Genomic DNA, 26798 nt, shown 5'->3' with positions numbered 1-26798 from the left:
TTTTGACTAAGATGAGTGTTTATCAACTCATTATACTGTTTAAAGGAGAAGTTCAGTGTTCTTGAGAATCCCCCCCCCCCTTTGGCTCCAACCGAGGTTGTCAAGTTGAGCTGTTCTTTCGCCGATAACCAAATGTTCTTCCAGTTATCCACCGTAACAGAACACCGAAAGCTTCTTTATCCCAAATAAGTTGTCTCCAAATCCACTCCTCTTTACGCTTGCCAAGGAAAGACTGTGTTACAGTGTCCATGATTTGAGTAGTCTAGGGTTATCGCCATGCCAGGGAAGACTTCACCTTCTAAATTTCTATCTGGAAGCTGCTGCTGTTAAAAATATTAAGAGCTCTACAATAATCTCTGAACAAATCATGTAAGATAGTTAAAGGAGTGCCCCTGAGGACTGCATAAGAAGGGGGGGGGGAATGCCTCTTCTAAAACAGCAGCTTCATGAAAAGGGAGTGGGGAATCCCTCTTCTAAGATGACACTGCCATCTGCACTTTTTTGAAGTACTTATGTAAACACCCTGACCCCCACCCATCACAAAGCAGCAATTATGATCAGTGTCAGCTTAAATTTTAAGCACAAGGGCACATGTAGCCTTCTGCATAATATTTACCTAGTTCCTGCATTGGTGGGCAGGCGGGTTGGACTAGATGACCTTTTGAGATCCTTTCTATGATTCTACGTGACACGGCCCCTCCTTTTCCACGGGGGGGGGGGTGGCGGCGAGGAATGAGCTGCTTTGCCTTCCAGCTCAAAAGTCACAACTCTTGCTTCCTAGCCAGGGAAGGGAGGCCGTGGTTGGAAACTCAAACAATGGAAGGGGCTGTTTTCTTTGGCTTCCCGATATCAATTTTTACAGACTAAAGACGCCTAATGACTTCGAACAGGCAGCCGTAATGTTCTCACACTGTCTTGGCTTTGTTTTGGGGTCGGGGGGAGGACGCTCACTCTGACCCTGACCCTCAGAGGCAGAGAAGCTCTAGGGCCCTTTGGGGACCAGTCCAAACTTTCCTCAAGCGTTTGATCCTGAGCGAACATCACCTTTGCTTGTGCTTTCTGATGTTTCTTGAGAACGAGGCTGAAGCAAGACCACACTAGAATATTCCCAGCATGATTCATCGCTGAACTTTAAAGGGCTGGATTCTCTGCCCAGGCCAGAGTTTGTTCCATGGCACCAGTGCGGGTCCATAACTGCATGAAATCAGACTCAATATTATCCACACCTACGCTTGCTTGTTTTCCCCCCACTTGCTCCCAAATTCCGGATTTCCTTGGCTGGTCTGAGTCATCACCCTAAAGAAACATGATTGGAGAGCTTCAGGCTTGCCAAAGCCCATTCCTGGAAGTCCGACGCTTCTTGTCCTTTGGAAGATGCTCAGCGGGTCTCCAGAGATGGCAGATACTACCAGCAATAAAGCCGTAATGACAGGGCTCAGTTTTCTGGTTCCCTAAGACAGGTGCTCCACTGTAAATAAACAGGCTGGGATCTGCTGGAAATCATCTACTGATATGATATGAGTCGATGATGATATGGTCTCATCTCAACGTGAAAGGCATTTTAAAACAAAAAAAATTAAAAAGGAACTGGGTAAAGAGATTCGAGGCTGTGGATTCCAGCACACGAAGCAGGGAAAGGGTTCATCATAGAGGCAAACTAGGCAGTCGTCTAGGACACCAAGTAAAGTGGGGCACCAAATTTCGGAGGGGGGGGGAGGGAATACATTTTTTTTAAAAAAAAAAATACAAATAAAATAATGAAGACGTCATTGTTTCATATTATGTTGATAATGTACCGATGATCACAGGAATTTATGCACAAGAAAAAACGTGCTCCGCTGTATATCTTGGCTGGAAAGGATGTAACAGTGACTTTATTTTTTGTGATCACAGAAATGTTAGTTGGACAGACGGACGGATGGAGAAACCGAATCGTTTGACTCTGTTTAAAGAAATACATTTAAAAAAAAACATTGAAGGGAAAATAGGGGCAGAATGTTTCCTAGTTTGCCAAAAAAACACCTCAGACTGGATCTGTCCTGGGCGTTTGAGGGTGGGCGAGCCAATTTCATGGTTGGCTAGGACACCAATTGCCGGCAGGTAGTCCAGGGCCATCACTGGGCCTCTTCCTATGTAGCAGCCTTCCCCAGCCCTGAGGTCTTTTAGATGTGTCAGACTAGAACTCCAACAATCCCCATCCAGTGCTGGCTGAGGATGATGGGACTTGTAGTCTGGCACATCTGGAGGGCATTGGGGGTTATAGCCATTGGAATGAATGGGACTTAAGTTGGACTAATATTGAATGAAATCATTGGATACAACCCCAGGTTAGGGAAGGCTGCTGAATACTCATAACAGTGGGCTCTAGTTTTTTGAGGGGCCCTGGGCCCCCTCCCTCGGTGAGTCTGCATTTTTACTGTCATGGTCACCAGCTGCTTTGTTTCTTTCTTACCCTCTTCCTCATCATTGATCCCACTTGCGTGTTCAAAAGGCAGAGAGCCAGGGAGACAGTGGCATCTCATAGAATCATAGAGTTGGAAGGGGCCTGTAAGGCCATCGAGTCCAACCCCCTGCTCAGTGCAGGAATCCACCTTAAAGCATCCCTGACGGATGCACCTTCAAGGTCCAGCTGCACCTTGAAGGCCTCTAGCGTGGGAGAGCCCACAACCTCCCTAGGTAACTGGTCCCATTGTCATACTGCTCTAACAGTCAGGAAGTTTTTCCTGATGTCCAGCCGGAATCTGGCTTCCTGTCACTTGAGCCCGTTGTTCCGTGTCCTGCACTCTGGGAGGATCCAGAAGAGATCCTGGCCCTCCTCCGTGTGACAACCTTTCAAGCACTTGAAGAGCGCTATTATGTCTCCCCTCAATCTTCTCTTCTCCAGGCTAAATCTCCTGCTCCTCCTTCTCACCACCACTGTTGTCTGAATCAGCACAAGAAGGAGGTGAAGAAGTAGGCTGCAAGGTGAAGAGGAGGGGCAAGTACAGGCAGCTCTTGTCACTGGGCTGGTGTGGGGGCCCTTGGCTGGTGCCCCACCATACCTACTCTTGGTGCCGGCCCCAACTAATAACAAACTAGGGTGGCCACTTACAATGCATTGCCCCCAAACAAGGAATGCATCCAAATAACAACAACCCAGAAGGACACAGGTTTGCATAAAAGGTGAATATGCCCATTTATATCCATGGATGCACATTTAGAAATAGTGACCATAGTTGAAACTGGGGAAAAAATACATCTCACCGTTGTGGGGAAATTGTGACCAACTGACCTTACTGCCTGCTCTTCAGCTTGCCGTCCAAATGTTGCTTTTTTTGGATGAGCAGCTTCAAGGTTCCTGTTCTCCCTTTTTATGATTCTTTATCTTCTAAACCGACGGGTGCTTTTTTTGTATTCATGCAAGCTTTTCGTACCTAGTTCTGCCGCTGTTTTTCCTTATGTCCGTTGCTGCTTTCCTTGGTGTCAGTTCTGCGGTTTTTAATGCTGCGTGCTTATTTTCTAATGGATTGTCATCGTTTCTCCATTTTTGTAAGGCCATTCTAGGTAGTACTTATTGTTTGAAGGGTGTAACAACTCCAACAGCAACATGGGATTCAAAGCAAATGCAGGCAGCATAGATCTCAGACCTTTCACTGACCAATATTCTTTTCCATTTCCCAGGGTGTCGTCCTCCACTCCATCCACTCAGTACAGGAAGGCTGTATATGTGGAATATACAGACTCTACCTTCAAGCAAACTAAATCCAAGCCTGCCTGGATGGGTAAGCTGAAAGCGCTCTCTCTTTGAGTTTAAGACGTGCACTTTTCGCTAGCTTAGCTTCATCTGATGTGGCAATTGCAGCTTCTCCTGGATAGAAATAGCCTGGCTACGCTTATTCATGCACTGGTAACGTCTCAGTTAGATTACTGCAATGCGTTGCTTGCGGGGCTGCCTTTGGAGAGTGTTCGGAAACTGCTGCTAGTACAACATACCAGAACTAACCGGAGCTGGATGTATGGAACATATCTTGCCAGCTGTGAAACATTTACACTGGCTTCCGGTCTATTTCTGAGCAGAAGTCAAAACACTGGTTTTAACCTCTAAAGCCCTAAACACTTTGTGGCCAGGTTACATGGAGGACTTCCTGTTCCCAGATGAACTTGCCCAGTTGGGCTGGCTTCTGAAACTGAGGCCACAGCTAGACCTAAGGTTTATCCTGGGATCATCCAGGGTTCGCCCCTGCCGAAGCACTCAATCCCCTGTGTGGCACCTAGATGAACAGGTTTGACCCCAGGACAATCCTGGGATAAACCTTAGGTCTAGCTACGGCCCTAGATGAACAGGTTTGACCCCTGGACGATCCAGGGATAAACCTTAAGTCTAGCTATGGCCCAAATGTAGTTTAATATATCTTGGAGGCACCAAATTGGGGAAGGCTAAATGAAGACATCCTGACAGATGGCTGTCCAGCCTCTGGAACATAGAAAGCTGCCTTATACTGAGCCAGACCATTGTTCGTCTACCTCAGTATTGTCAGCACTGACTGGCAGCAGCTCTTGAGGGTTCCAGGCAAGATTCTTCCCTCGCCCTACCTGGAGAAGCCGGGGTTCGAACCTGGGCCCTTCTGCATGCAAAGCAGGTGCTCTACCACTGAGCTATGTCCCCTCTGGTTAAATACTTCCACCGTGAAGGAAAATCCACCATCTTGTCCCAAGGCAGTCTCCTCCACTGTCCAACAGCTCTTAGTGCTAGGAAGGTTCTCCTAATGTTAAGGTGAAATCTGCTTTGCTGTAATTTCCACATCTTGGTTCTAATCCTGCCCAGTGTCTGAAGGTGCCTCTGGGGATCTGATCTGCTGCCTTGTAAGACCATCTTTGGCCTCCACTTACGCTCTCCCCACACATTTGTAAATAAAGCCAATCTTATACAAATCCACAGTAGTGTAAGGCTTACTGCTCAAGGTCTACCAGACCGATTTTGCTCATTTTTATTTTCAACGAAAGCTTGAGCAGTGTAGATGTGCAGAAAATTTCAAAAGTTCTAAAAAGTTCAAAGCTCGAGCTTTAATAGCAATTCGTTTCCTCCGTGCCAAACAGGCAGGGCTGCCCTTCCGCCAGCGGGATGACAGACAGCCCTGCTCGGCCAAGCAATGTCATGTGAAGCCTGGCCCTGCATGCAGCCACGTGGTTAGGCTGTTGCCTCCAGCAGGAAAGGGGACAGAGGAGGCTAATCAGGGCATGTGATGGAGGGTTGCACCCCTGCAAATTTTGGAGGGGGGATTCCCTATGTAAGAGCCACATTTGCATTATATGGGCTTTACACTAGGATTATGAAAATATGATAAGTCCTCAGGGCTCATTCATTCAAAAGAAACCAAACTCGGGTAGCACTACATTTATTTATTTATTTATTTATTACATTTTTATACTGCCCAATAGCCGAAGCTCTCTGGGCGGTTCACAAAAATTAAAACCAAAATAAAACAACCAACAGGTAAAAAGCACAATTACAAAATACGGTATAAAAAGCACAACCAGGATAAAACCACACAGCAAAATTGATATAAGATTAAAATACAGAGTTAAAACAGTAAGATTTAAATTTAGGTTAAAATTAAGTGTTAAAATATTGAGAGAATAAAAAGGTCTTCAGCTGGCGACGAAAGCAGTACAGTGTAGGCGCCAGGCGGACCTCTCTGGGGAGCTCATTCCACAACCGGGGTGCCACAGCAGAGAAAGCCCAAATTGGCCAAACTGGAGAGTGGGTGTGCACAACCATGAACTGTGATTCCCCTCATCATCTTCGTTCTCCCCCTCTTCTCTTCCTCAGGTCTTTTGGGCCCCACCATCCAAGCAGAAGTCCACGACAAGGTGGTTGTAACCTTTAAGAACCTGGCTTCCCAGCCGTTCAGCATCCATGCCATAGGGGTGTCCTACTGGAAAGCTTCAGAAGGTGAGTTTCACACACAGACGCTCCTCCTGCCCGGCCCACTCATGCTGAGCAAAATCATTGTTGCACTCAGTGGTGTAGGGGTAAATTTTGAAATGGAGGTGCTCGTCACACAGTCCCCATAGCCACCGCCCCAAGGAGAGTACAAAAATGCAAGCAGCTGTGTTGATCCATGTAAACAAACCAGGGCTATCACTTTTCATTTCATCTCCACCAAAGACAGATGTTTTGTGAAGCTCATGGGTCTCTATTGCCCATTCAAGACCCAAGTGTCGTAAATCACCAGTGTTACACTCGATAAGCAGAAGGGAAAAGTCAACAGTCTGTGGTCAAAAGCCAAAGTATCTGTTCAAAGCCGGGTCAACAATACAGGAATCAAGAAGGCGTCAAAACGTAGTCAGGGTCCGGTCCAAGGTCAGGATAAGTCCAGGCAAGATCAAGGAGCTGGTATGCAAGCGACGAAGACAAGGCACCAAAACAATAGTTGCTTCCAGGGTCGCTTCTGAATTCATGGAAGTCTTTTATGGGGAGTGTGGTGATTGGGGATTGTTATCAGCTGTATGAGCCTTCAGCTAGCTTTGGCCTGTTCCTGTGAAGGGCCACGCCCCAAACACTCCAAAGCTTAGCTCCTCCTCCTTTCCATTTAATCCTTCAAACTGAAGCACCACACCAATTCAAGAAGGACACAGACAAGCTGGAGCGTGTTCAGAAGAGGGCAACCAGGATGATCAGGGGTCTGGAAACAAAGCCCTATGAAGAGAGACTGAAAGAACTGGGCATGTTTAGCCTGGAGAAGAGAAGATTGAGGGGAGACATGAGAGCCCTCTTCAAATACTTAAAAGGTTGTCACACAGAGGAGGGCCAGGATCTCTTCTCGATCCTCCCAGAGTGCAGGACACGGAATAACGGGCTCAAGTTAAAGGAAGCCAGATTCCAGCTGGACATCAGGAAAAACTTGCTGATTGTTAGAGTAGTACGACAATGGAATCAGTTACCTAGGGAGGTTGTGGGCTCTCCCACGCTAGAGGCATTCAAGAGGCAGCTGGACAACCATCTGTCAGGGATGCTTTAGGGTGGATTCCTGCATTGAGCAGGGGGTTGGACTCGATGGCCTTGTAGGGTTAACCCTAACCCCTTCCAACTCTGCTATTCTATGATTCTATGCTAGCTCAATAGGATATCTGAGAGAGGGCCTTCTCCCTTACCAACCTGCCTGGTCATTGGAGGGCATACTCCTGTTGGTTCTACATGGACCTTTGTCCCGATTGGAGTCCACCAGGAGAAGATCCTTTAGTGTGGTGTCCCCTGTTGCTCTCATTTTGTAGGGTTCTTTACCTTTCCTTTTAAAGCAAGTTTGGGGCTTTTCTACATGAGAAATTTATCACGCACTTGTCATTCTGTACTCATGATTGTTTACTGGGGGGGTTTAGATGATGACATCACCCTCCAGTTTCACTTCTGTATCTAAGGGTACTGTCAGAGAGGGGGTTTTTTAGAGCAGGGAAAATGCGGCATTTAATTGTAAAAGCAAAAGAAAATCCTTTTTTACTTGTGTATTTCTGCTATTCTGCTATACCACACTGCCACCTAGAGGTTAGGTAGCAGAAAAGCAGGAAAAGAGCTCAGGTCTCAATTCTGCACCGAAACTGAAAGTCGATAGGGTGGATTAATTGCCCATTAACAGTCTCCTAAAGCAAAAATCTTGAACCAGACAGTCCTTCAAACCGAGGATGCCTTCAACTAGAGGACAGTCCTCTGGCAGTTCTTCAAGTAGGACACACCATCACCCTAAGGCTTGCATGCAAATGATACATCCCAGCTTTGAAATGGGCTATAAATACACATTTTAAAAAATGGCATTCAAAACTCGAAGAAATGGAATGGGGCAGACGGGGGACACTTTGCTCTAGGACAAGCCCTGATTGGGGTTTAACAACCCTGATTACAACGGAGGGACACATTTTCTGGTTTCAGGGGCAGGCTATGATGATGATACCAGCTGGCCAGAGAAAGAGGATGATGCAGTGATACCTGGCCAGACCCACACTTATGTGTGGGAGATCTTACAGGATCAAGGGCCAACCGGGTCTGACCCAAACTGTTTAACCTACGCCTACTCCTCTCACGTGGACAGCGTCAAGGACACCAACTCGGGCTTGATTGGGGCACTGCTTGTCTGTAAGCCAGGTAAGTCACCTGGCAACAGAAGAGACCTTTCACTAGGAAAGGGCTTCTTCCCACGCCAGTATATTACCATCCCATTGCGTGCTGTCTTTGCAAGCATTCATTAGATCGACCTTCTCCAAACAGGGGATTCTGGGAATTGTTGTCCCCAACTCTTCTGGAGAGCTGGGTTGGTGAAGGCTGCTTGAGTTGCCTTGGTGAGATTAGGCAATTGATCTATATTATGGTGACCATATGAAAAGGAGGACAGGGCTTCTGTATCTTTTACAGTTGTATTGAAAAGATAATTTCAGCAGGTGTCATTTATATATATGGGGAATCTGGGGAAATTTCCTCTTCATCACAGCAATTAAAGCTGCAGGTGCCCTGCCCTTTTAAATCTGGTGACTTTAGTATAGCTCCTGCAGCTTTAACTGTTGGGATGAAGAGGAAATTTCACCAGCTTCTCCATATATACAAATGACACCTGCTGAAATTCCCTTTTCTATGCAACTGTTAAAGATCCAGGAGCCCTGTCCTCCTTTTTATATGGTCACCCTAAGAATCTATACTGTATTTATCTTTAATGTTTTATTGTATATTTTAAATTTTTGTTAGGAGCTCTGTGCAATCATCATCATCAACAATTTTATTGTGAAATTTCAACAAAACAAAAAGGGAAAGGGAAAAATTGTGGCGACATAAATTTGAATACATTAATTTCAATACATACATATGAAATGTAAATGGTTTTCTAAGACTTATACATAAACTTCAACCAAGGCAGACCTTATGTTCAGCTCCTCTAATGCAATGGATTGAAGACCTAACACTATTTGAATGGGTGGGACATAGACGCCATTGTAAATGGATACTTATTTGGTTGTTGTTGTTGTTGTTGTTATTTGATGTTTACAATTTGCTCCACGAGTAATTTGTATACCTAGCATTGACATAGCGTTTTTCTAAAATGGTCCAAATATTTTCCTACATTATTTTGGAACTCTTACAACAGCCTTTCCCAACCTGATGTGCTCCAGATCTGTTGAACTGCAGCTCCTCTCCTTGGCCACGCTGTCTTGGAATGATGGGAATTGCAGTCTAACACATCTGAAAGGCATCAAGTTGGGGAAGGCTGTTGAACGACACTCCTGTTAAATGGTCCAATGTTATTATCCACATTGAGCAGAATGTGGCAGGGCCGTGTGTTAAGGATGAAAAATAGTGGCTCCCTTAAGCCCAACCAATGATTTCATGGCTAGGGTGAGATTTGAACCCTGGACCTCCTGACTCATGCATGTACAAGGTGTCTTGGGAGGCACCAGTGGTTTTTTTTTAATGATCCTATAGATAGATCTCTTACTTGCAGGGACCCTGGAGAATACAGGAGCCCGGAGCACCTTACAAGAATTTGTGCTGCTTTTCTCAGTGTTTGATGAAGGTAAGTGATATGAGGAGGGTGGGGAAAAAGAGAGGCCTGGTTTACCCTTCAGTTGTATATGTTTTCACAGAATAAAACCATCCCTAGTGAATTTCAGCTTCCTTTGGGATTTATTCATCACTTCCTCCCCATCAAATGTCTCCAATCAGGCAACAGCTGGTACTCCAAATCCAATGCCTCCATGGACAACAGGGCCCAGCTACACACCATCAATGGCTTTGTGCACAACTCCCTGCCTGGTAAGTGCTACCTCTTTGCTTCCTCTCAAGGAAAAGAGAAAGAAGTGATGGGGATGATTGACAGATGGCAAAAGAGGGATGACTAAGCCCCAAGAGTTAAGCTAGGGACAAGACCTTCAAAAGTCTCGTTGTGCCAATTCAGAAACTGTTTCCTGCTTTCACTCTGCCAACCGAATCAGCCTGCTTCACCCTGCCTCATGGTAGGGCCGGCCCTGGTATTTTGCCGCTGTCATAAACTGCTGGAGCTAGAATCAGGAACCACTAGCCCTATGTGCTGCTGACCCATGGCCATCAGAGCTATGTAGAGGACCACGGAATGGGAGGGGGGCACCATCTTCTCCTTCACCTCAGGCACCAAGGAAGCTGGCGGCTCCGATGTCAGTACAGTGATGAATCCGCTCCAGGTTTCAGTTAAAACCAGTCAATGTGCTAAACTCCTTGAATCACTCCTTTAGAGCTCTGACCGGTTCTGACTGAAACCTGGAATGGATTCACCACTGTACTGACATCGGAGCCACCAGCCTCCACTACAAAATGTCTGGCCAGCCCTACACAAAATAATAATAATAATAATAATAATAATAATAATAATAATAATAATAATAATTTTCCAGGGCCAGATCCAACCTGCAGGAGCACTAGTTGGCCATAAACTGAGGATCCTCCTCATTTGGCATATCTTTTGTTTGTTTGTATCTTTTCCTTGCAGGCCTCAAGGTCTGCCAGAAGAGACCAGTCTACTGGTATGTCATTGGCCTGGGCACCAGGCCCGAAGTCCATTCCATTTTCTTTGAGGGCCACACTTTCCTCGTGAGTCACCACCGCCGTGCAACACTGGACATCTCCCCGGCCACTTTCCTCACTGCTGAGACGACGCCCAGCACCAGTGGCACGTTTCGGATGTTCTGCCAGATCCCGTCACACCAGCAAGGTAACAGCTATGGGAAAGAAGAGGTTCTAAGAAGGGATCCAAGATGGAGAACCCTTGTCCATGCTTCAAACAAAAGGAAGGTTGAGTTGGTAGGAGATACTGACCCTATTCAGACAACGCTCTAAGTCAGAGTAGTTAAGCATTTTGAGCTAAACATTATGTCTTTTGAGCTAAACATTATGTCTTAATGTTTTTGAGCTAAACATTATGTCTTGAATCCGCTTATCCCGGTTCAAGCGAGGTCTTAGCCCGGCCTGACCCTGGAATCCCCTGTGCGTCATCTGGATTTGTGGTTAGTTTTTTAACCACAGAAGGAAAAGGACTCTAAAGAGTTAAAAAGATGTCCTTGGCCAGATTGTCTCTGCCAGGAGAAGTCCAGTATGAAGCAGATTCTTCCCTGGCCTACGTGCGGTACGAGATGTACAAGATGAAGAGACTATTGGTTAATTGGGCCAAGGAGAAAAGTGTATTTAAGAAGTCCATGTTGTATGGCTTCCTACTGCTGGAACTTACTGCTGGAACTTACTGCTGATGTTATACTGCTACGTTGTTGCTGTACTGTGAAAGGACTGTATATATGACCATTTATTCTGTAAGTAATTTATTTAGTGTCAGTAAAGCTTCTTACTGACCAAAGACCGTGAGTGCTTCTTTTTGTTCCTAAATTCAAGCTGAAACCATTTCCAGACTCTACGCTGCTGCTATTTTCGCACTCTGCTATATTTTGGGTAAGCAATTACCCCGATAGGTTATGCGCCCAGAGAAAGTCTGGAAGGCATAATTTTTGGTTGCTGGAAAGCTTGAGAGCAAAGGAACGCTGGAGGGAAAGACGGAGTCGAGCTCAGGCAGTTCATCGAGCTCAGACGGGTCTGTATCCAGTGTGAGTCGCGCTCCAGCCCAGCCGGTGAGGATGGCCCAGGTTCAGATGGCATCCAGTATTCCGGTGGAACGGCTGAATGAGAGAAATTACTTAACGTGGTCATTCAAGATGGAAATGTTTTTGAAGCGGGACAGATGTTGGAACGTCGTGAGTGTCCCGAGGCCGGTTGGTCAGACTGCTCAAGAAGCACAAGTGTGGGAAGAGCAGAATGAAAGGGCCAAAGCAAACATTGTCTTGAGTATGGAGGACTCGCAAATTGTCCATATCAACAGAGATGAGACGGCAAGAGACAGCTGGAATGCGCTGAGACAGATTTATGTGCGTGCGTCGGCAAGCACACGGCTGAGCCTCACCAGAGAGCTGTATCGGTTAAAGTTGGAGGAGGCTGGAAGTTTGGCAAATCATCTCCAACAGGTGAGATCTCTATTTGTCCAGTTGCAGGAGGTCGGAATCGTTTTTACGGAAGAGCATAAGTGCTACCTGATTTTGGGGTCGTTGCCTCAAAGCTGGGACATTCTGACAACCAGTCTGGAAAGTATGAAGACTGATGAACTCACTCTTCATTATTTGACGGGTCGTTTGCTCCAAGAAGAGAAACGGCGTCTTTCCAGGAAGGAGGAAAACTGCCAGGAAAGGGTTAAGCAGTCAGCCCTTGGCAGCAGAGAAAGAATGCAGAAAGATAAGTGTTTCCAAGACAACAATGTGGAGAGAACCGCAGTTGCAATAAGAGAGTGTTATTTTTGCAAACAGCCGGGTCATATCAAACGCTTCTGTAAAAAGAGGAAGAAGGGAGTTACACAGGCTGGAGAGGAGAAGGAATGCTCGAATGCATTTGTCTCAGCCACAGTGAGGTGTAACGAGGCCCAAGAGGTTTGGCTGATTGATTCTGCGTCGTCCAGAACAATTTCTAATAATCCAGAGGCGTTTCGGAAGTTGGAACCAAGCAAGGTGAAGTCAATCACGCTTGCAGATGGACGAACGTCGAGGGTGGAAGGAATTGGCTGTTGCTACGTTCCATGTCTGCAGAAGGAGTGTGAACAGGTTCTGTATGTTCCAGATTTAGATTTTTGTCTCCTTTCTGTTAGTGCTCTAACGTCTGAAGGATACGTTGTTACGTTTCAGAAGGATGAGTGCCAAGTGATTAAGGATGGACAAAATGTGGCACTGGGACATGTTAAAAATGGACTGTTTTACATGGGTGCAGGTAAAGAAAGGGTGGCACAAACTGGTAACGTGCCAGACCATAAAAATTGTGTTCATGAGTTGCACAGGCGTTTAGGTCATGCAAGTTTTAAAGTGTTAAGTCACATGCCTCAAGTGTGTACAGGGTTAAGCTTGCGAAACTGTAAAAATTTCTTGGATTGTTCAATCTGTCATCAGACCAAATCCCGGGTGCAGAACATCTGCAGGAAAAGTGACAGGGTGTCACAAAAGCCTTTTGAACTGGTGTTTATTGACTTGGTAGGGCCATTCACGCCTACACAAGGGGGATCCAGTTACGTGCTTGTAATTCTGGATGATTACACACGCTTTAGTTGGTGTTATTTACTGAAGCGAAAATCAGAAGCTTTTGAAACTTTTAGGGATTGGAAAACTTGGGCGGAAAAGTTCTTTAACAAGCCCATTATTTCTGTGCAGTCGGACCGTGGGGGTGAGTTTGTTTCTGGAAGGTTCTGTGAGTGGTTTAGGAAAACAGGAATCACACACAGGTTAATAGATCCCCAAACTCCTTTTCAAAATGGGTCAATTGAGAGAAGAATTGGAGTACTTCAAATGAAGAAAGATTCTCTAATGGCTGATGCAAACGCTGAGCAAGATTTGTGGGGAGAAGCATTTTTAACCGCAAACTATCTGTGTAATAGAACCTGGAGCAGGGTTACAGGCAGTTCGCCTTACTGTTTACTTTTTGGTTCAAAGCCAGATTTGTCTCACTTGAGAACATGGGGGTCTTGGGCATACGTGCATATCCCAAAGTCCAAAAGATCTAAAGGTGAAACCAAGTCTGTGAAATTACGTTTTGTGGGTTATTCAGGCATGCAATCCAAATCTTGGCGTTTTTCCCTAAGTCATGGGAAGGTGGTTGTTTCTAGGTCTGCTACTTTTCAGGAGGCAGGTTGGGACAGGATACAAGGTTCCCAAGTTCTGTTAGAAACTGTGAACAACCAGGAGAAAACAGTAACTCAGGGGTTAACTTCTCAGAGCCCTCACATCTCTGAGAAGAGTGTTTCCACTCCCAAAAGTGGAAGGGAGGAGGGAAATGAAAGGGAGGAAGAAATTGCCAGTGTACCTCGTCGTTCACAAAGAAAAAACAAAGGAATTCCACCTTTAAAGTATTCAGATGAATTCAGTGTTTGTTATGTGAAGTCTGAACCTGAGAGTTACAGTGATGTGTTGAAATTGTCTGAACAAGAGCAAGAAAAGTGTTTTCAGGCAGCGAAAACTGAAAGGGGGTGTTTTCAAACACACGTGTCTGTATGCAAAGGGGCAAGCAAAAGAGTACATGATTGTGGAGCTAGTGGTTCGTCTACTGGTGGCAGGGAGTTCCCAAGACCACATTCAAGAAAACTCAGCCCAAAGCTGCAGGAAGGGTTGAAACTGAAGTCTCTGGGGAAATTTAGGTGTTACCTTGGTGTAGAGGTAGAAAAGTTTCCAAAGGAAATTACCTAAAAAGCCAGAAGCAGAAAGTTTTAAAATTGCTGAAAGTTTGCAAATTGGAAGATTGCAAAGTAGTTCAACGCCCCAAAGCACAAAGTTTTTCAACAGTGCTTGGAAGAAGAAGAAAAGAAAAGCTTACATATAAATAAGTCTCTGGGAAATGTAACACACAGAGAAATGTACACAATGTTGGGATTGTTGTAAACATGTAAAGTTGATTTCTTACAGGTGAAATGTAATGAAATGTAAATTGTATTTTTTCTGTAGTTAAAAATGAAAGGGTGTTGTGGTTAGTTTTTTAACCACAGAAGGAAAAGGACTCTAAAGAGTTAAAAAGATGTCCTTGGCCAGATTGTCTCTGCCAGGAGAAGTCCAGTATGAAGCAGATTCTTCCCTGGCCTACGTGCGGTACGAGATGTACAAGATGAAGAGACTATTGGTTAATTGGGCCAAGGAGAAAAGTGTATTTAAGAAGTCCATGTTGTATGGCTTCCTACTGCTGGAACTTACTGCTGGAACTTACTGCTGATGTTATACTGCTACGTTGTTGCTGTACTGTGAAAGGACTGTATATATGACCATTTATTCTGTAAGTAATTTATTTAGTGTCAGTAAAGCTTCTTACTGACCAAAGACCGTGAGTGCTTCTTTTTGTTCCTAAATTCAAGCTGAAACCATTTCCAGACTCTACGCTGCTGCTATTTTCGCACTCTGCTATATTTTGGGTAAGCAATTACCCCGATAGACCGGGCCTCACACTGCGTTAAGGCCTCGTCTAGCAACGGCCTCAGTGTGTTGTGTGAACCATGATTTCATGTGTTGTGTGAACCATTCCTAACCATGGTGGCTTCATAACCATGGTTTAAACACACTCACAAACCATTTGCGACAAAGGGGTTAGCCACCTAACCATGGCTTAGCGTGTCGTCTGAACAGGCCCACTGCAGAGATTGGGTCTAGCACCTCTGAAGACATGCTCGAAAAAGATATAGGAACTGATTCAGATGGGGAGGAGGGGCTGCCCAAGGTATTTCCACCAGCCTCCACTGGGACCCATTGAGGGTGTCTTGCTCAAAGGCCCTCCGAAACCTGCAGCTGGTAGAGCCCTCTTGGCAATCTGAAGTGGTACAGTCCAGATGCTGGGAACTAGGCCTTGATCTCCAGTGCTAGGAAAATGAAGCAGGCTCATGAAGGAAAGTGACTGTGCCTGCCTTTTGCTTCTAGCTGGCATGGAAGCTTTGGTGACAGTGGAAATCTGTCCAGAGAAGAAGATGAGGGTAGCAGAACCGGAGGACGACTACGAAGATTACAGTGAGGATGATCTGGAAAGCATGGTGTTCAACATGGGGGAGTTTGAGCCCAGGGTCGTTGGCCGTTCCCGGGTCAAATGGCGGCCTTCGATCTGGAAGCATTACATCGCAGCAGAGGAAGTTGAATGGGACTATGCCCCAATCAAGCCCACCTACCTGGACAGGTAATGGCCCCGGACAGTTGTGTTTCTGTGACAGTCTGCGGGAAGGCCCAAGTCAGTTGCAAGTAGGCAGCGGTCAATCAGATGGGCCACAGGGGTGGGAAAGGTCTTGACCGACAGGGAGGCTACTAGAGATTGGATACCAGATTGGGCCAGGTGTGAGGATCTGGGTTACAACTGAATGTGAGAAGTTGCTCAGGACCAAATTACCCACGTGCATCATGCCGTTTGCCCTCGTGCGCAAGCTTCCTTTTTCACAAACTGCCCACTGTGGGGTCTCTGATCTGGATGAGGAGGGGGCGGGGCTGAGACTTTAATCCTTTGCTTCCTGCTGTGGTCCTGATCCAGATTGGAGTGTGTGTGTGTGTGTTGCACCTGCAATTTGCATTGGGGGGGGGAAAGCTGTCATTGGAGCGAAATGGTACTTCCCCCCCCTCTACAAATTGCATGGAGAGGGGCAATGTAATCCAGATCAGGTCAACCACCTGCCTTCCTCCCCATCTGGGCTGCTGATCCAGGTCAATGCCACTCCCAAGTCCAGCTCCAGGTTTTGGGGGTGTTTTGCTGGGCATGATGCCCTGCGTGGGGCCATTTACTCCTCCTCACTCTCAGCTCAGCCCGTTAAGTTTGTCCTCTCTGTCTGGATCCAATCCACTCCACTGCATGGAGGGAGAGGGCAAGACAAACAGAGGCCACACTCCTTCTCTTTGCTTCTCTCATTGCTCACTTGCTTGGAGAAGTTTGGTGAAGAGGCAGAAAGCAGCAGCGCCAGGAGGCTCCTGCCCTGTCCTGCCATAGGGCTTCCCAGGGGAGATTGGGCAGCAGTGGTGGGACTCCCTAGAAAGACTGGATCATGTCTGGCACAGCAAGGACATGTCCAATATAGGCAGGTCTCATCAGGCCATGCAGGGTCCTGAAAGGGCTGTCAGGACCCTGGACAGTACACTGGCTGAAACTCTCCTACGAAGAGCAGTTGTCTCAGCAACATGCAGAGGCCTCCTGAAGGGTGGCAGATCTAGACTGCTGTTAACTCCTTCAGACTACTTCTGAAAGGGCCATTGTCTGATTTGGCTGGCCCATGGAGTCTGGTAAAGCCATGTCCTCTGGTATGGAAGGTCCTCAATACTAGATGATGGGTTATTGCATGAAGCCTCCTCCCCATCTGAGTTCTCCTATGAACCAGAGGGGGGATTGAGGCTGGAGAACATGATAGATCCATGGATCAGCACTGGGCTGACCCACACTCTACTGGGAGTGTAGGCCTTGACAGGTATCCAGTGATGCCAACTCCCTGACATTGCCCTGTCAGTACTCCAAGAAGCCCTTCCCAGACAGTCAATGATCAGAGGGATACGTACCTGGCAGGTGTGTCTCTTAGAAGGCAGAGTGATGGCCACAGTGACCTCATAGATCTGATTTCAGCTCATCCTGGAACCTTCTCCCCCTTCTTCTCCTGCAGTGCTTACACTAGTCAGTTTCTGGAAAGTGGTCCCCACCGGATTGGCTCCAAGTATAAGAAAGTGATGTTTGTGGAATATGAAGATGAGACCTTCACAAGGCGGAAGGCCTCAAAGCCAGATCACATGGGAATTCTGGGGCCTGTCCTCAAAGGAGAAGTTGGCGATGAGTTTGTGGTAAGAGATGAGAAATAGACGGAGGTCCAACAAAGAGCTTGAAAGGGCCATGAATTGCACCTGTCCTTGCTGTCCTTTATCAGATACAGGCCTTGTTCATATGATCAGTGTCTTAAACTATAGTTAGGTGATTGTGAATAAGTAACAACAAGTCTTGGCCTCTCATGCTGCCCTTCTCCTCTCCTCCCACGTCATCTCTGAAAAGAGGAGAGTAAAAGCTTCAACGTTCACTTTAGAACAAACCACAATTCTGTGTTACATATGAACTCAAGGAACTGTGGTTTGCTCTAACCAAACCTTATTCATCCAGGTTGGATTAATTAACTGTGTTTAAAACAAGCCACAACGAATCCTGGTTTGGTTAATTAACTTTGGTTAGAACAAACCACGGTCCCCTGAGTTGGTATGTAACATGGAATGGTGGCTTGTTCTAAAGTGAAAGCAGAAACCTTCACTCTCCTCTTGTGTATGAAGGAGAAAGAGAACAGGGGAGTGAGCGAACACAAGTCTTGGGTTCACTGCAGCTTGTTTACAATCATCCTGTATCAGCCTTCCTCAACCTGGTGCCCTCCAGATGTTTTGAAATATAACTCTCAGTATTCCTGACCATTGGCAATGCTGGCTGGGGCTGATGAGAGCTGTTGTCCAAAACATGTGGAGGGGACCAGGTTGGGGAAGGTTGACTTAAACTATGCTGTAGGTCAGGAGTGGGGAAATGGTTGTCCTTCAGATGTGCTCCAGATGTTATTGAACTCCAGATGTTATTGAACTCTAGATGTTATTGAACTCCTGTCCTCCCTGACCCTTGGGCATGCTGGCTGTGGCTGATCATACAAGAATTGAATTGGAAGGGGGGGCTATAAGGCCATTGAGTCCAGGCTTTAAAGCCCTACATGGTTTGGGTCCAGGTTACCTGCGGGATCACCTTCTCCCATACAATCCGCGCCCCACACTCAGGTCCTCTGGGAAGAATTTACTCCAGCCAACAAAAACAAGGCTGACAATTATTACCCAGAGGACCTTTTCTTCTGCCGCTCCCAGTTTGTGGAATGACTTGCTGGGAGAGATTCGTCAACTTAACAGTCTTCCGGAATTTAAGAAAGCCATAAAGACTGATCTCTTCCGGCAGGCCTACCCAGTTGAATTTTAAGATGCCTTTTAATAATTTGCTGCTTTTAATAATGTATCAGTTTTAAATGTTTTAATTAGTTAGATGTATTTTATTGTGTTTGTATTTGTGTTGTACCCCGCCTTGATCCAGAGGGAGAGGCGGGTAACAAATAAAATTATTATTATTATTATTATTATTATTATTATTATTATTATTGATGGGAGTTGGAGTCCAACAACGTTTGGAAAAGCCACCAGTTTCCCGCCCCTGTTTTGAACAATGTACTGTCCTTGAGAAATGATATTGTTATACCTGGTCTGGGGTCTCTGACAAGTCTGTAAGTACTCTGATGGATATGTGCAAACTGTCATTTCAGATAACATTTAAGAATAAGGCCAGCCGGCCGTACAACATTTACCCCCATGGTATCACCAATGTCACTTCATGGAAACGGATGGTGACCACCAGACGTAAGAATGGGCAAAGAGAACCTCAAAGGAGATGGATGTGTGGGGGATATGGGCAGGACCTGTGTATACTCTTATTTGAGAGAGAGAGAAAGAGATATTTTGTGCCAAAGTAAGCACAAAACTTAAGATCTCTACCCTAAATAGAATTATGTGCATTACAGTAACGGTGCCTATATTTGCACAATTGCCTGCCATTTATTCAGCTTCTGCTAAGCATGAAGGGAAAGTGTCAATGCAGGGCCCCTTGAATGCTTCCAAATTTGCCTATGCCCCTTCTGGCATGAGATATCGCCAGCCGCTCCCCCACCGACGCGCAAGCCCAGCTTTGCGTCTTTAAGCACTAGAAACGGGCTTTTCTTCGAAAACGAAACCCAAGCTACGTGGGATGCTTGCCCAGCAAGCAAGCGTGTAGAAAGCGCCTTGCTTCCCGTCACGGCTGGGTTTTGTATGCTAGTGACAGCTACGTGCTCTTAATCATGTTCCAATCTTGGCGGAATTTTCCTCATCTTATCGTATCCTGTTGCCTCACGTCTCGTTTCCCTTTCTTCCCTTTTTTGCCAGGTTACCATCTAGCTTTCTGAAGGCTGTTGCTGCCCCCTTGTGTAAGACAGCCAGAGATATTGTCTTGTAGCAAAGCTGAGACACCCTTTAAAGCAAGGGTGGGCACAGAACACACAGGAGATTATGCCTCAGGATCAATGATATCTTCGGCCACCTACTCGCTAGTTCTCACCGATTCTTATAAACAATGAAAGGAGCCTAGGCAATGGCTGCAATCAGACGTGATGCTAAAACAATGGTTTAGCATCACAAGATCAAACCTCTGGTGTGTGCAGTCTTCCCCTCCCTCCTTCTCCTCCAGTGTGGCCATGAGGAGGAAACTTCCATTTCTATTTTAGACTAACTCCCAGCTTATCCTGATGTCCAAGTTTGGACAAGCTGCGGTTATTCTTAACTATGGTTAGTGGAAACAAGCCAACTTCAAATCATGTCTTGTGATGCTGGTTTGTTTCCCACTAACTGCTGGTTAAGATTAAACAGAGTTTAGGGCTCGGATGTCACAATAAACGGTGGTTAACCTAAAATGGAAGAAGATGTGTCCTATCTCTTCCTTATGGCTGCACTAGAAGAGCACAGCGTAGAATTCAAGAGGAGTTTAGTTCAGTCCATATCTTTGTTCTATAACACCAGCAGGAAAGAAGTAGGCGCATGTGCTCCCAGAAGTGGTGGGAAGTCAAGGAGGGAAAAGGAAGGGGAGGAGCAGGAAACCACACTGTAGGCTATTGAGATCCTAAGGCTAGGATCATCCTAAGGCTAGGATCATTGGATGATCCTAAGGCTAGGATCATGCAGTTCTCATTAGGGATGTGCTCCACTTCTAATCGGACCGGAGAAGCAGTAGCGGAGCGGGGGGCTTCGCCTGCCCTTAAGGCGGAGGCGAAGAGGATTGGGGGGCCGGCGGAGCGTGGCGAAGAGGATCGAGGTGAAGGCGGATCCTTCGCCTTGATCCGGAGCTCCGCCGGAAAGGTAAGTGGGGTTTACCGGGCCCTGCTGCTGTCGCTGTCGCCCATGCGGTGAGAGCAGCAGGGCTCGGTAACCCCCCCGCCCTCCTCTCCCTTACCTGCCTCCGTCCGCGGTCCATCAGCGTCTCCAATTGAGCCCATGGGCGGCGATGGCGGCAGGGCCCGGTAACCCCCCCTATGGGGGGGGACCGGAGCTCCGATCCGGATCCGGAGCTCCGAGCGGAGCGGAGTGGGCACAGGCGGAGTGGGGGCGGGGCGGAGCGGGCCAATCCGAAAATGGCGGATCTTAAAGTGAAGCAGAGTGGGGGGTCCGTGCACACCCCTAGTTCTCATGCATTAACTACTTAATGGCAACACTGTCTCTTTCCAGTAATGAAGTTGCAATAATCCCAACAGGGGCTAGATATAGTAGTGACAAGTTGGTCTTGTGGTTTGTCTCCTCCCAGGTTTTGACATGAAGCTCACGTCCATACGAACTAACCAGGTGTTCAAGTACAGGTGGACCATCATGCCTGAAGACGGCCCCACAAGATCTGACCCTCGCTGCCTGACTCGCTACTATTACAGCTCAATCAGGCCAGCTAAGGATTTAGCGTCTGGGCTTATTGGACCCCTGCTGATCTGCTTTAAAGAGACCATGGACCAGAGAGGGCATCAGGTTGGTCCAGTGCTGCACTCGAGGTGAAAGCGCAGACATGTTCTCACGGTGGCATGAGGCTAATGACATGTTATGCGCAGCTGTGTAGATGAGAGCCCTAATGCCTTGTCGGATAGGTAAGAGAAGGCAAAAGCATTTGAAACCAGGCAAGAGGAAAGCACCATATACTGGATTCCCTACATTGGTGGTGGTGGGGAGGTTGGACTTAATGACCTTTGAGGTCCCTTCCAACTCTAAGATTCTATAAGCAGCTTGCAAGGGCATCCTTTCCAGGGGTAAACAGATTACAAATATTGGATGGGTGATGTCCGGCTTGACGGCAGTACGTGTGAAAAGGATCTAGGGGTTTTAGTTGACCACAAGCGAAATGTGAGTCAGCAGTGTGATGGGGCAGCTAAAAAGCAGTTCTAGGCTGCATCAGCAAATGTATAGTGTCCCGATCTGGGGCAGGCAGGCAACCTGGTGCCCTCCAGATATTTTGGACTACAACTCCTATTGGCCCAGCTAACACAGCCAATGGTCAGGGATTATGGGAGTTGTGGTTCATCACCTAGAGGTCCAGATCATGAGATGTAACGGTACTGCTTTGTCCTGCTTTGGTCATACTTCACCTGGGGGGGATCCGCACGTCGCTCCCAGAGCGCTTCTATGCGACCCCAGAGCACCCCGAAAACGATAGTCTGACTTCCCTGTAAAAGAAACGAGGAAGAGCCATCCATTTCGCCATCGCCGATGATGACGAGGAGAGCTCTCCGCCGGAGAGGAGAGCTCGGCAAAAGAAGGCGGGTTAGAGAGCTTCTTCCGCTCTTCACCCCGCCTTCTTTTGCTGAGCTCTCCTCTCCGGCGGAGAGCTCTCCTCGTCGTCGTCGTTGGCGGCGGCGGCGGCGGCATGGATGGCTCTTCCTTGTTTCTTTTACAGGGAAGTCAGACTATCGTTTTCGGGGTGCTCTGGGGTCGCATAGAAGTGCTCTGGGAGCGACGTGCGGATCCCCCCTGGGGTATTCTGTCCAGGTTGGGGCACTGCCATTTAAATTGGAATGTGTTCAGAAGAGGGCAGCAAAGATGGGGAAGGGCCAGGAGATCAGGTTCTGTACTGCTCAGTGGCCAAAACTCTCTGGACAGTTCACAACAATTTTAAATGAAGATATTCTCTAGTGCCTGGATATGATGATGATGTTGATGATGATGATGATGATGATGATGATGCCTATTCCAGGCACCTGAGAATATCTTCTCTCTTGTCTTGTGACACATTACCTCTTCCTCCCTTGCTGTTTCCTCTTCGACCACAATGAAAACACTACACAATCAAGCATAATATAACATTTTAAAACGACAGTATAAAATAAAGATGCAACCAAAATAAAACCTAGCAGCAGTGCAAAAATTTACGGGCAGTAATAGATTTAAAACAACAGCAGGAACTGAAAGACTGAAAGAGCTGGGTCTGTTTAGCCTGGAGAAAAGATAGTTGGGCATTTGGCCAATGGCGATATGATAATAACCACCTTCAAATATATGAAGGGCTACCAAATGGATGACAGAGCAATTTTATTTTCTATTGCTCCAAGAGTAGGGACTCGGACCAATGGGTTCAAATTAGGGCTGTGCACGGAACCCCCGAACTGCTTCATGGCCCGATCCGGAACTTTCGGATCTGGCCTGAACTACTTCGGGTCAATCCAACCCTCCCCTGCTCTGCGGAGCAAGATCCGGAGGGGCGGGTTGAGATTTTGCCCCCCCTTCCCTGCTTACTTTCCTCTGCAGTGGGCGGCAGAGGCAGGTAAGTGGGGAAGGGGGGACAAAATGGGGGCTGAATAAGCCCCCCTCTGACCTACCCCCTTACCTGGCTCTGTTACTGTTGCTGCATGGACTGCGGTGGTGGAACCAGGTAAGCCCCCTCCCCCCCACTTACCTGCCTCCGTTGCAGTCCATTGCAGGCTTCAACTGAGGCCTCGGCCTCAGTTGAAGCCTGCGCTGGATTGCAACGGATGCAGGTAAGCCCCCCTCCCCCCTGCCCCCTTACTTGGCTCCACCGCCGCATGGACTGTGGTGCCGGTGCCAGGTGAGCCCCCTCCCCCCCTTACCTGCGTTCAGAGCTCCAGATGGAGGTGAACCGCTTCGCCTCGATTTGCAGCTCCCCCAACCCGATTTGGATCCACCTTTGGTGGAGGTGGATCAGGTCGCTCTGCTCCAGTTACGCGATCTGAATCAGAGCGGAGCACAGCCCTAGTTCAAACGACAAGAAAGAGGATTCTGACTAAATGTTAGGAAGAACTACCTCATGGTAGGAGCTATTTGACAGAAGAACAGATTGCTCTGGAACATGGTGGGTTCTCCTTTGTGAGAGGTTTTCCCTCATGAAGGCTGAGAGGTGAGCAGCTATTTCCTGCCTCGGCAAGCCGTTGGACTAGAAGACCTCTTAGATCACTTCGATAGCTGATTATAGTGTTCTGCCCCAGTGTAACTCTGAGGTTTTTGGCCCCTGTGAAGGAAGGAACTTGTCATGCCACATAGGCAGCAGCTGAGAGCAAGACAGCCAAAGGCTAAGTTTCCAGCAAGGGAGGAAGAACCACATCAGAAGGAGGCAAAGTTGACTTGAGGTTGAAGTCTCCTCCATTTCTATTTCCAAAATGCCCCAAGCGGCCAGACCAGTCCAATCTCTGTCTTTGTGCTTCTCTCAGGTAATGTCTGATGAAGCCAGGTTTGTGCTATTTTCCATTTTTAACGAAAACCACAGCTGGTACTTGGCGGAGAACATCAAACGATCCTGTACTGATGCGGCCAATGTCAAACCCCAAGACCCCGAGTTCTATGCCTCCAATATCATGCACAGTGAGTAGTGCCAGAAAAAATAGCAGTTAGTTTGTGAGTAAAAATCACTGAATGTCCATCCATATCTCAAAGGGATATCTGCTTTTATTCTGATTTGAGTTAGTAGCCAGATGGATAAATCATTTAATAGGATAATGATCACTCTCTGGTTGATTTTCTAAAGTTTTGTTTTGTTTTGTTTTGTTTTGTTTCACACCCAAGAATAAGATTGGGGAAATCAAAAAATAATCCACTACGCTGCCCTCCCTTGTTGAATGAAACATATAGTGGCCTGCAGGTACATCCACACAACTGCCATTCAGAATTAACAAAAACAAACCAACAAACCAACAAACCACAAAACCCTTGTAAACCAACATAATAAGATTCTGAGAATTTTCATTATATTTGTCATCCTGAGAGCACCTATCCAACAAGTAAAAACCTTCCATGCAGATGTGGAACTGTAATTCATGCAGTATTATATTTAGTAGGGATGTGCTCCGCTTCTAATCGGACCGGAGAAGCAGTAGCGGAGTGGGGGGCTTCGCCTGCCCTTAAGGCGGAGGCGAAGAGGATTGGGGGGCCGGCGGAGCGTGGCGAAGAGGATCGAGGTGAAGGCGGATCCTTCGCCTCGATCCGGAGCTCCGCCGGAAAAGTAAGTGGGGTTTACCGGGCCCTGCCGCTGTCGCTGTCGCCCATGCGGCGACAGCAGCAGGGCCCGGTAACGCCCCCGCCCTCCTCTCCCTTACCTGCCTCTGTCCGCGGTCCGTCAGCGTCTCCAATTGAGCCCGTGGTTCCAGCAGGAAGTCTGGGCCGCACTTGCGGCCCAGACTTCCTGGTGGAACCGCGGGCTCAATTGAAGACGGCGACGGACCGCAGACGGAGGCAGGTAAGGCCCCCTCCCCCTTGGTCCCTTACCGGGCTCTGCCACCGTCGCCGCATGGGCGGCAATGGCGGCAGGGCCCGGTAACCCCCCCGCCCTCCTCTCCCTTACCTGCCTCCGTCCGCGGTCCATCAGCATCTCCAATTGAGCCCATGGTTCCAGCAGGAAGTCTGGGCCGCACTTGCGGCCCAGACTTCCTGGTGGAACCACGGGCTCAATTGAAGACGGCGACGGACCACGGACGGAGGCAGGTAAGGCCCCCCTCCTCCTTACCGGGCTCTGCCGCCGTCGCCGCATGGGCGGCGATGGCGGCAGGGCCCGGTAACCCCCCCTATGGGGGGGGACCGGAGCTCCGATCCGGATCCGGAGCTCCGAGTGCAGCGGAGTGGGCACAGGCGGAGTGGGGGTGGGGCGGAGCGGGCCGATCCGAAAATGGCGGATCTTAAAGTGAAGCGGAGTGGGGGGGCCTTGCACACCCCTAGTATTTAGTAATGACCTTTGTGTTATAGACAAATCAATTTCATTTATTGATACATCCATATCATAGCCACACACAAGTCCCAGAGGCTTAAGGCTGTTGTGGGAGATCTAGGGCTTCTCTACACAAGGCTTTTGTTGTGCGCTTGTGATTGGTCACTCACAGTAGTTTGCGGGTCCTTTACATAAAGTCATCAACCTCCAGGGCCTATCCCATGCTTTCTGACTATTACCATGACTTTTTTCTCAAGGGGTGGGGGGGAATGCAGTATTTCGTTTTAATGGAGCTCGCACAGCTCATGTATTTCGGCAATGCTGCTATACCACAGCTATACCACAGTACCATCTAGTGGCTGTATAATGAAACATATAGAACTTGCAGAGAGAAAAAATCTCAAAAAAATAAAAAAATTGCACATGTAAAGGCACCAACCTTAATCTCCCAAAGAATCCAGAAGCAGAAGCCCCGGTAAAGGTGCGGGATAAAAGCCTGTGGTAGGGAAGCCCCTAGTCACACAATCATGGTCAGCATCAAAGGTAGGCATGTTTGGGCTCCTGCCAACAGCCAACACTCCAGCAGGAGCCCACTAACAAGAGCTTCCTGGACTTATTCCTCCTCTTCACCATTGCAACCTGCTTGTTCATCTACTTCTCATTCTGGCCCAGACTAAGATGATAAGTGAGAAAGGTGAGCAGTTAATGGCACTGTTCTTGCTGGCTCTCTGCTGGTGGTAGCAATGATGCAGAAGAGGAGGAGGAGTAACAGGACTGGTGAGTAGGGGGGGGCACTGAGTATGTCTTGCCCAACGATCCTCAAAAACTTGGAGCTGACATTGCACACAATCCCAGTTTGTCCCTGGTGATTCAAAACTGAAGATGTTTATTTTTTCTCCCTGTTCACTGCCCAGAGAATATTAAAATTAGGGCTGTACTCCGCTTCGCTTCAGGTCATAGAAGCGATAGTGGAGTGGCCTGATTCGCCTCCGCCAAAGACGGAGATGGATGGTGTCTGGGGAGCTGTGGATTGAGACGAAGCGGATCCTTTGCCTCGATCCGGAGCTCCGGAAAAAAGGTAAGTGTGGGGGGAGGGGGGCTTACCTGGCACTGCCACAGTCCGTGCAGCGACGGCGGCAGAGCCAGGTAAGGGGGCAGGGGGGGAGGGGGCTTACCTGCCTCTGTTGCTGTCTGGCGGCGGCTTCAACTGAGGCCCAAGCCTCAAAGTGGAAACAGGCCGTGGCCTGCTTCTGCTTTGAGGCCTGGGCCTCAGTTGAAGCTGCCACCAGGCTGCAACGGAGGCAGGTAAGTGGGGGGGAGGGGGACTTGCCTGGCTCTGCCGCCGCCACAGTCCATGCGGCGACGGCGGTGGAGCCAGTTAAGTGGGGAGAGGGACTTATTCATCCCCCATTTTGTCCCCCCTTCCCCCCTTCCCTGCTGTCCACTGTGGAGGCAAATAAGTGGGGAAGGGAGGGCAAAATGGCAGGCGAATCACGATCCAACCCTTCGGATCTTGCTCGGG

At 47.8% G+C, this 26798-nt stretch overlaps 1 protein-coding gene across 1 annotated transcript in view; it reads left to right on the top strand.

The window, feature by feature from the left end:
* F8 (coagulation factor VIII) overlaps positions 1–26798 on the top strand; it is a 56458-nt gene that overhangs the window by 3835 nt on the left and 25825 nt on the right. Inside the window, exons 2-12 of the mRNA XM_063141875.1 lie at positions 3661–3761; positions 5810–5932; positions 7904–8116; positions 9462–9533; positions 9683–9772; positions 10482–10703; positions 15463–15712; positions 17169–17343; positions 18831–18924; positions 20894–21105; positions 23790–23940. Of these exons, the coding sequence (XP_062997945.1) occupies positions 3661–3761; positions 5810–5932; positions 7904–8116; positions 9462–9533; positions 9683–9772; positions 10482–10703; positions 15463–15712; positions 17169–17343; positions 18831–18924; positions 20894–21105; positions 23790–23940 (1703 nt within the window). The remainder of the gene's footprint in view (positions 1–3660; positions 3762–5809; positions 5933–7903; positions 8117–9461; positions 9534–9682; positions 9773–10481; positions 10704–15462; positions 15713–17168; positions 17344–18830; positions 18925–20893; positions 21106–23789; positions 23941–26798) is intronic.

The sequence above is a fragment of the Elgaria multicarinata genome, chromosome 15 (assembly GCF_023053635.1).
Source record: "Elgaria multicarinata webbii isolate HBS135686 ecotype San Diego chromosome 15, rElgMul1.1.pri, whole genome shotgun sequence".
NCBI classification, from domain to species: Eukaryota; Metazoa; Chordata; class Lepidosauria; order Squamata; family Anguidae; genus Elgaria; species Elgaria multicarinata.
Note: the sequence above shows the minus strand (reverse complement) of the source record. Positions and strands in the feature narration are given on the sequence as shown.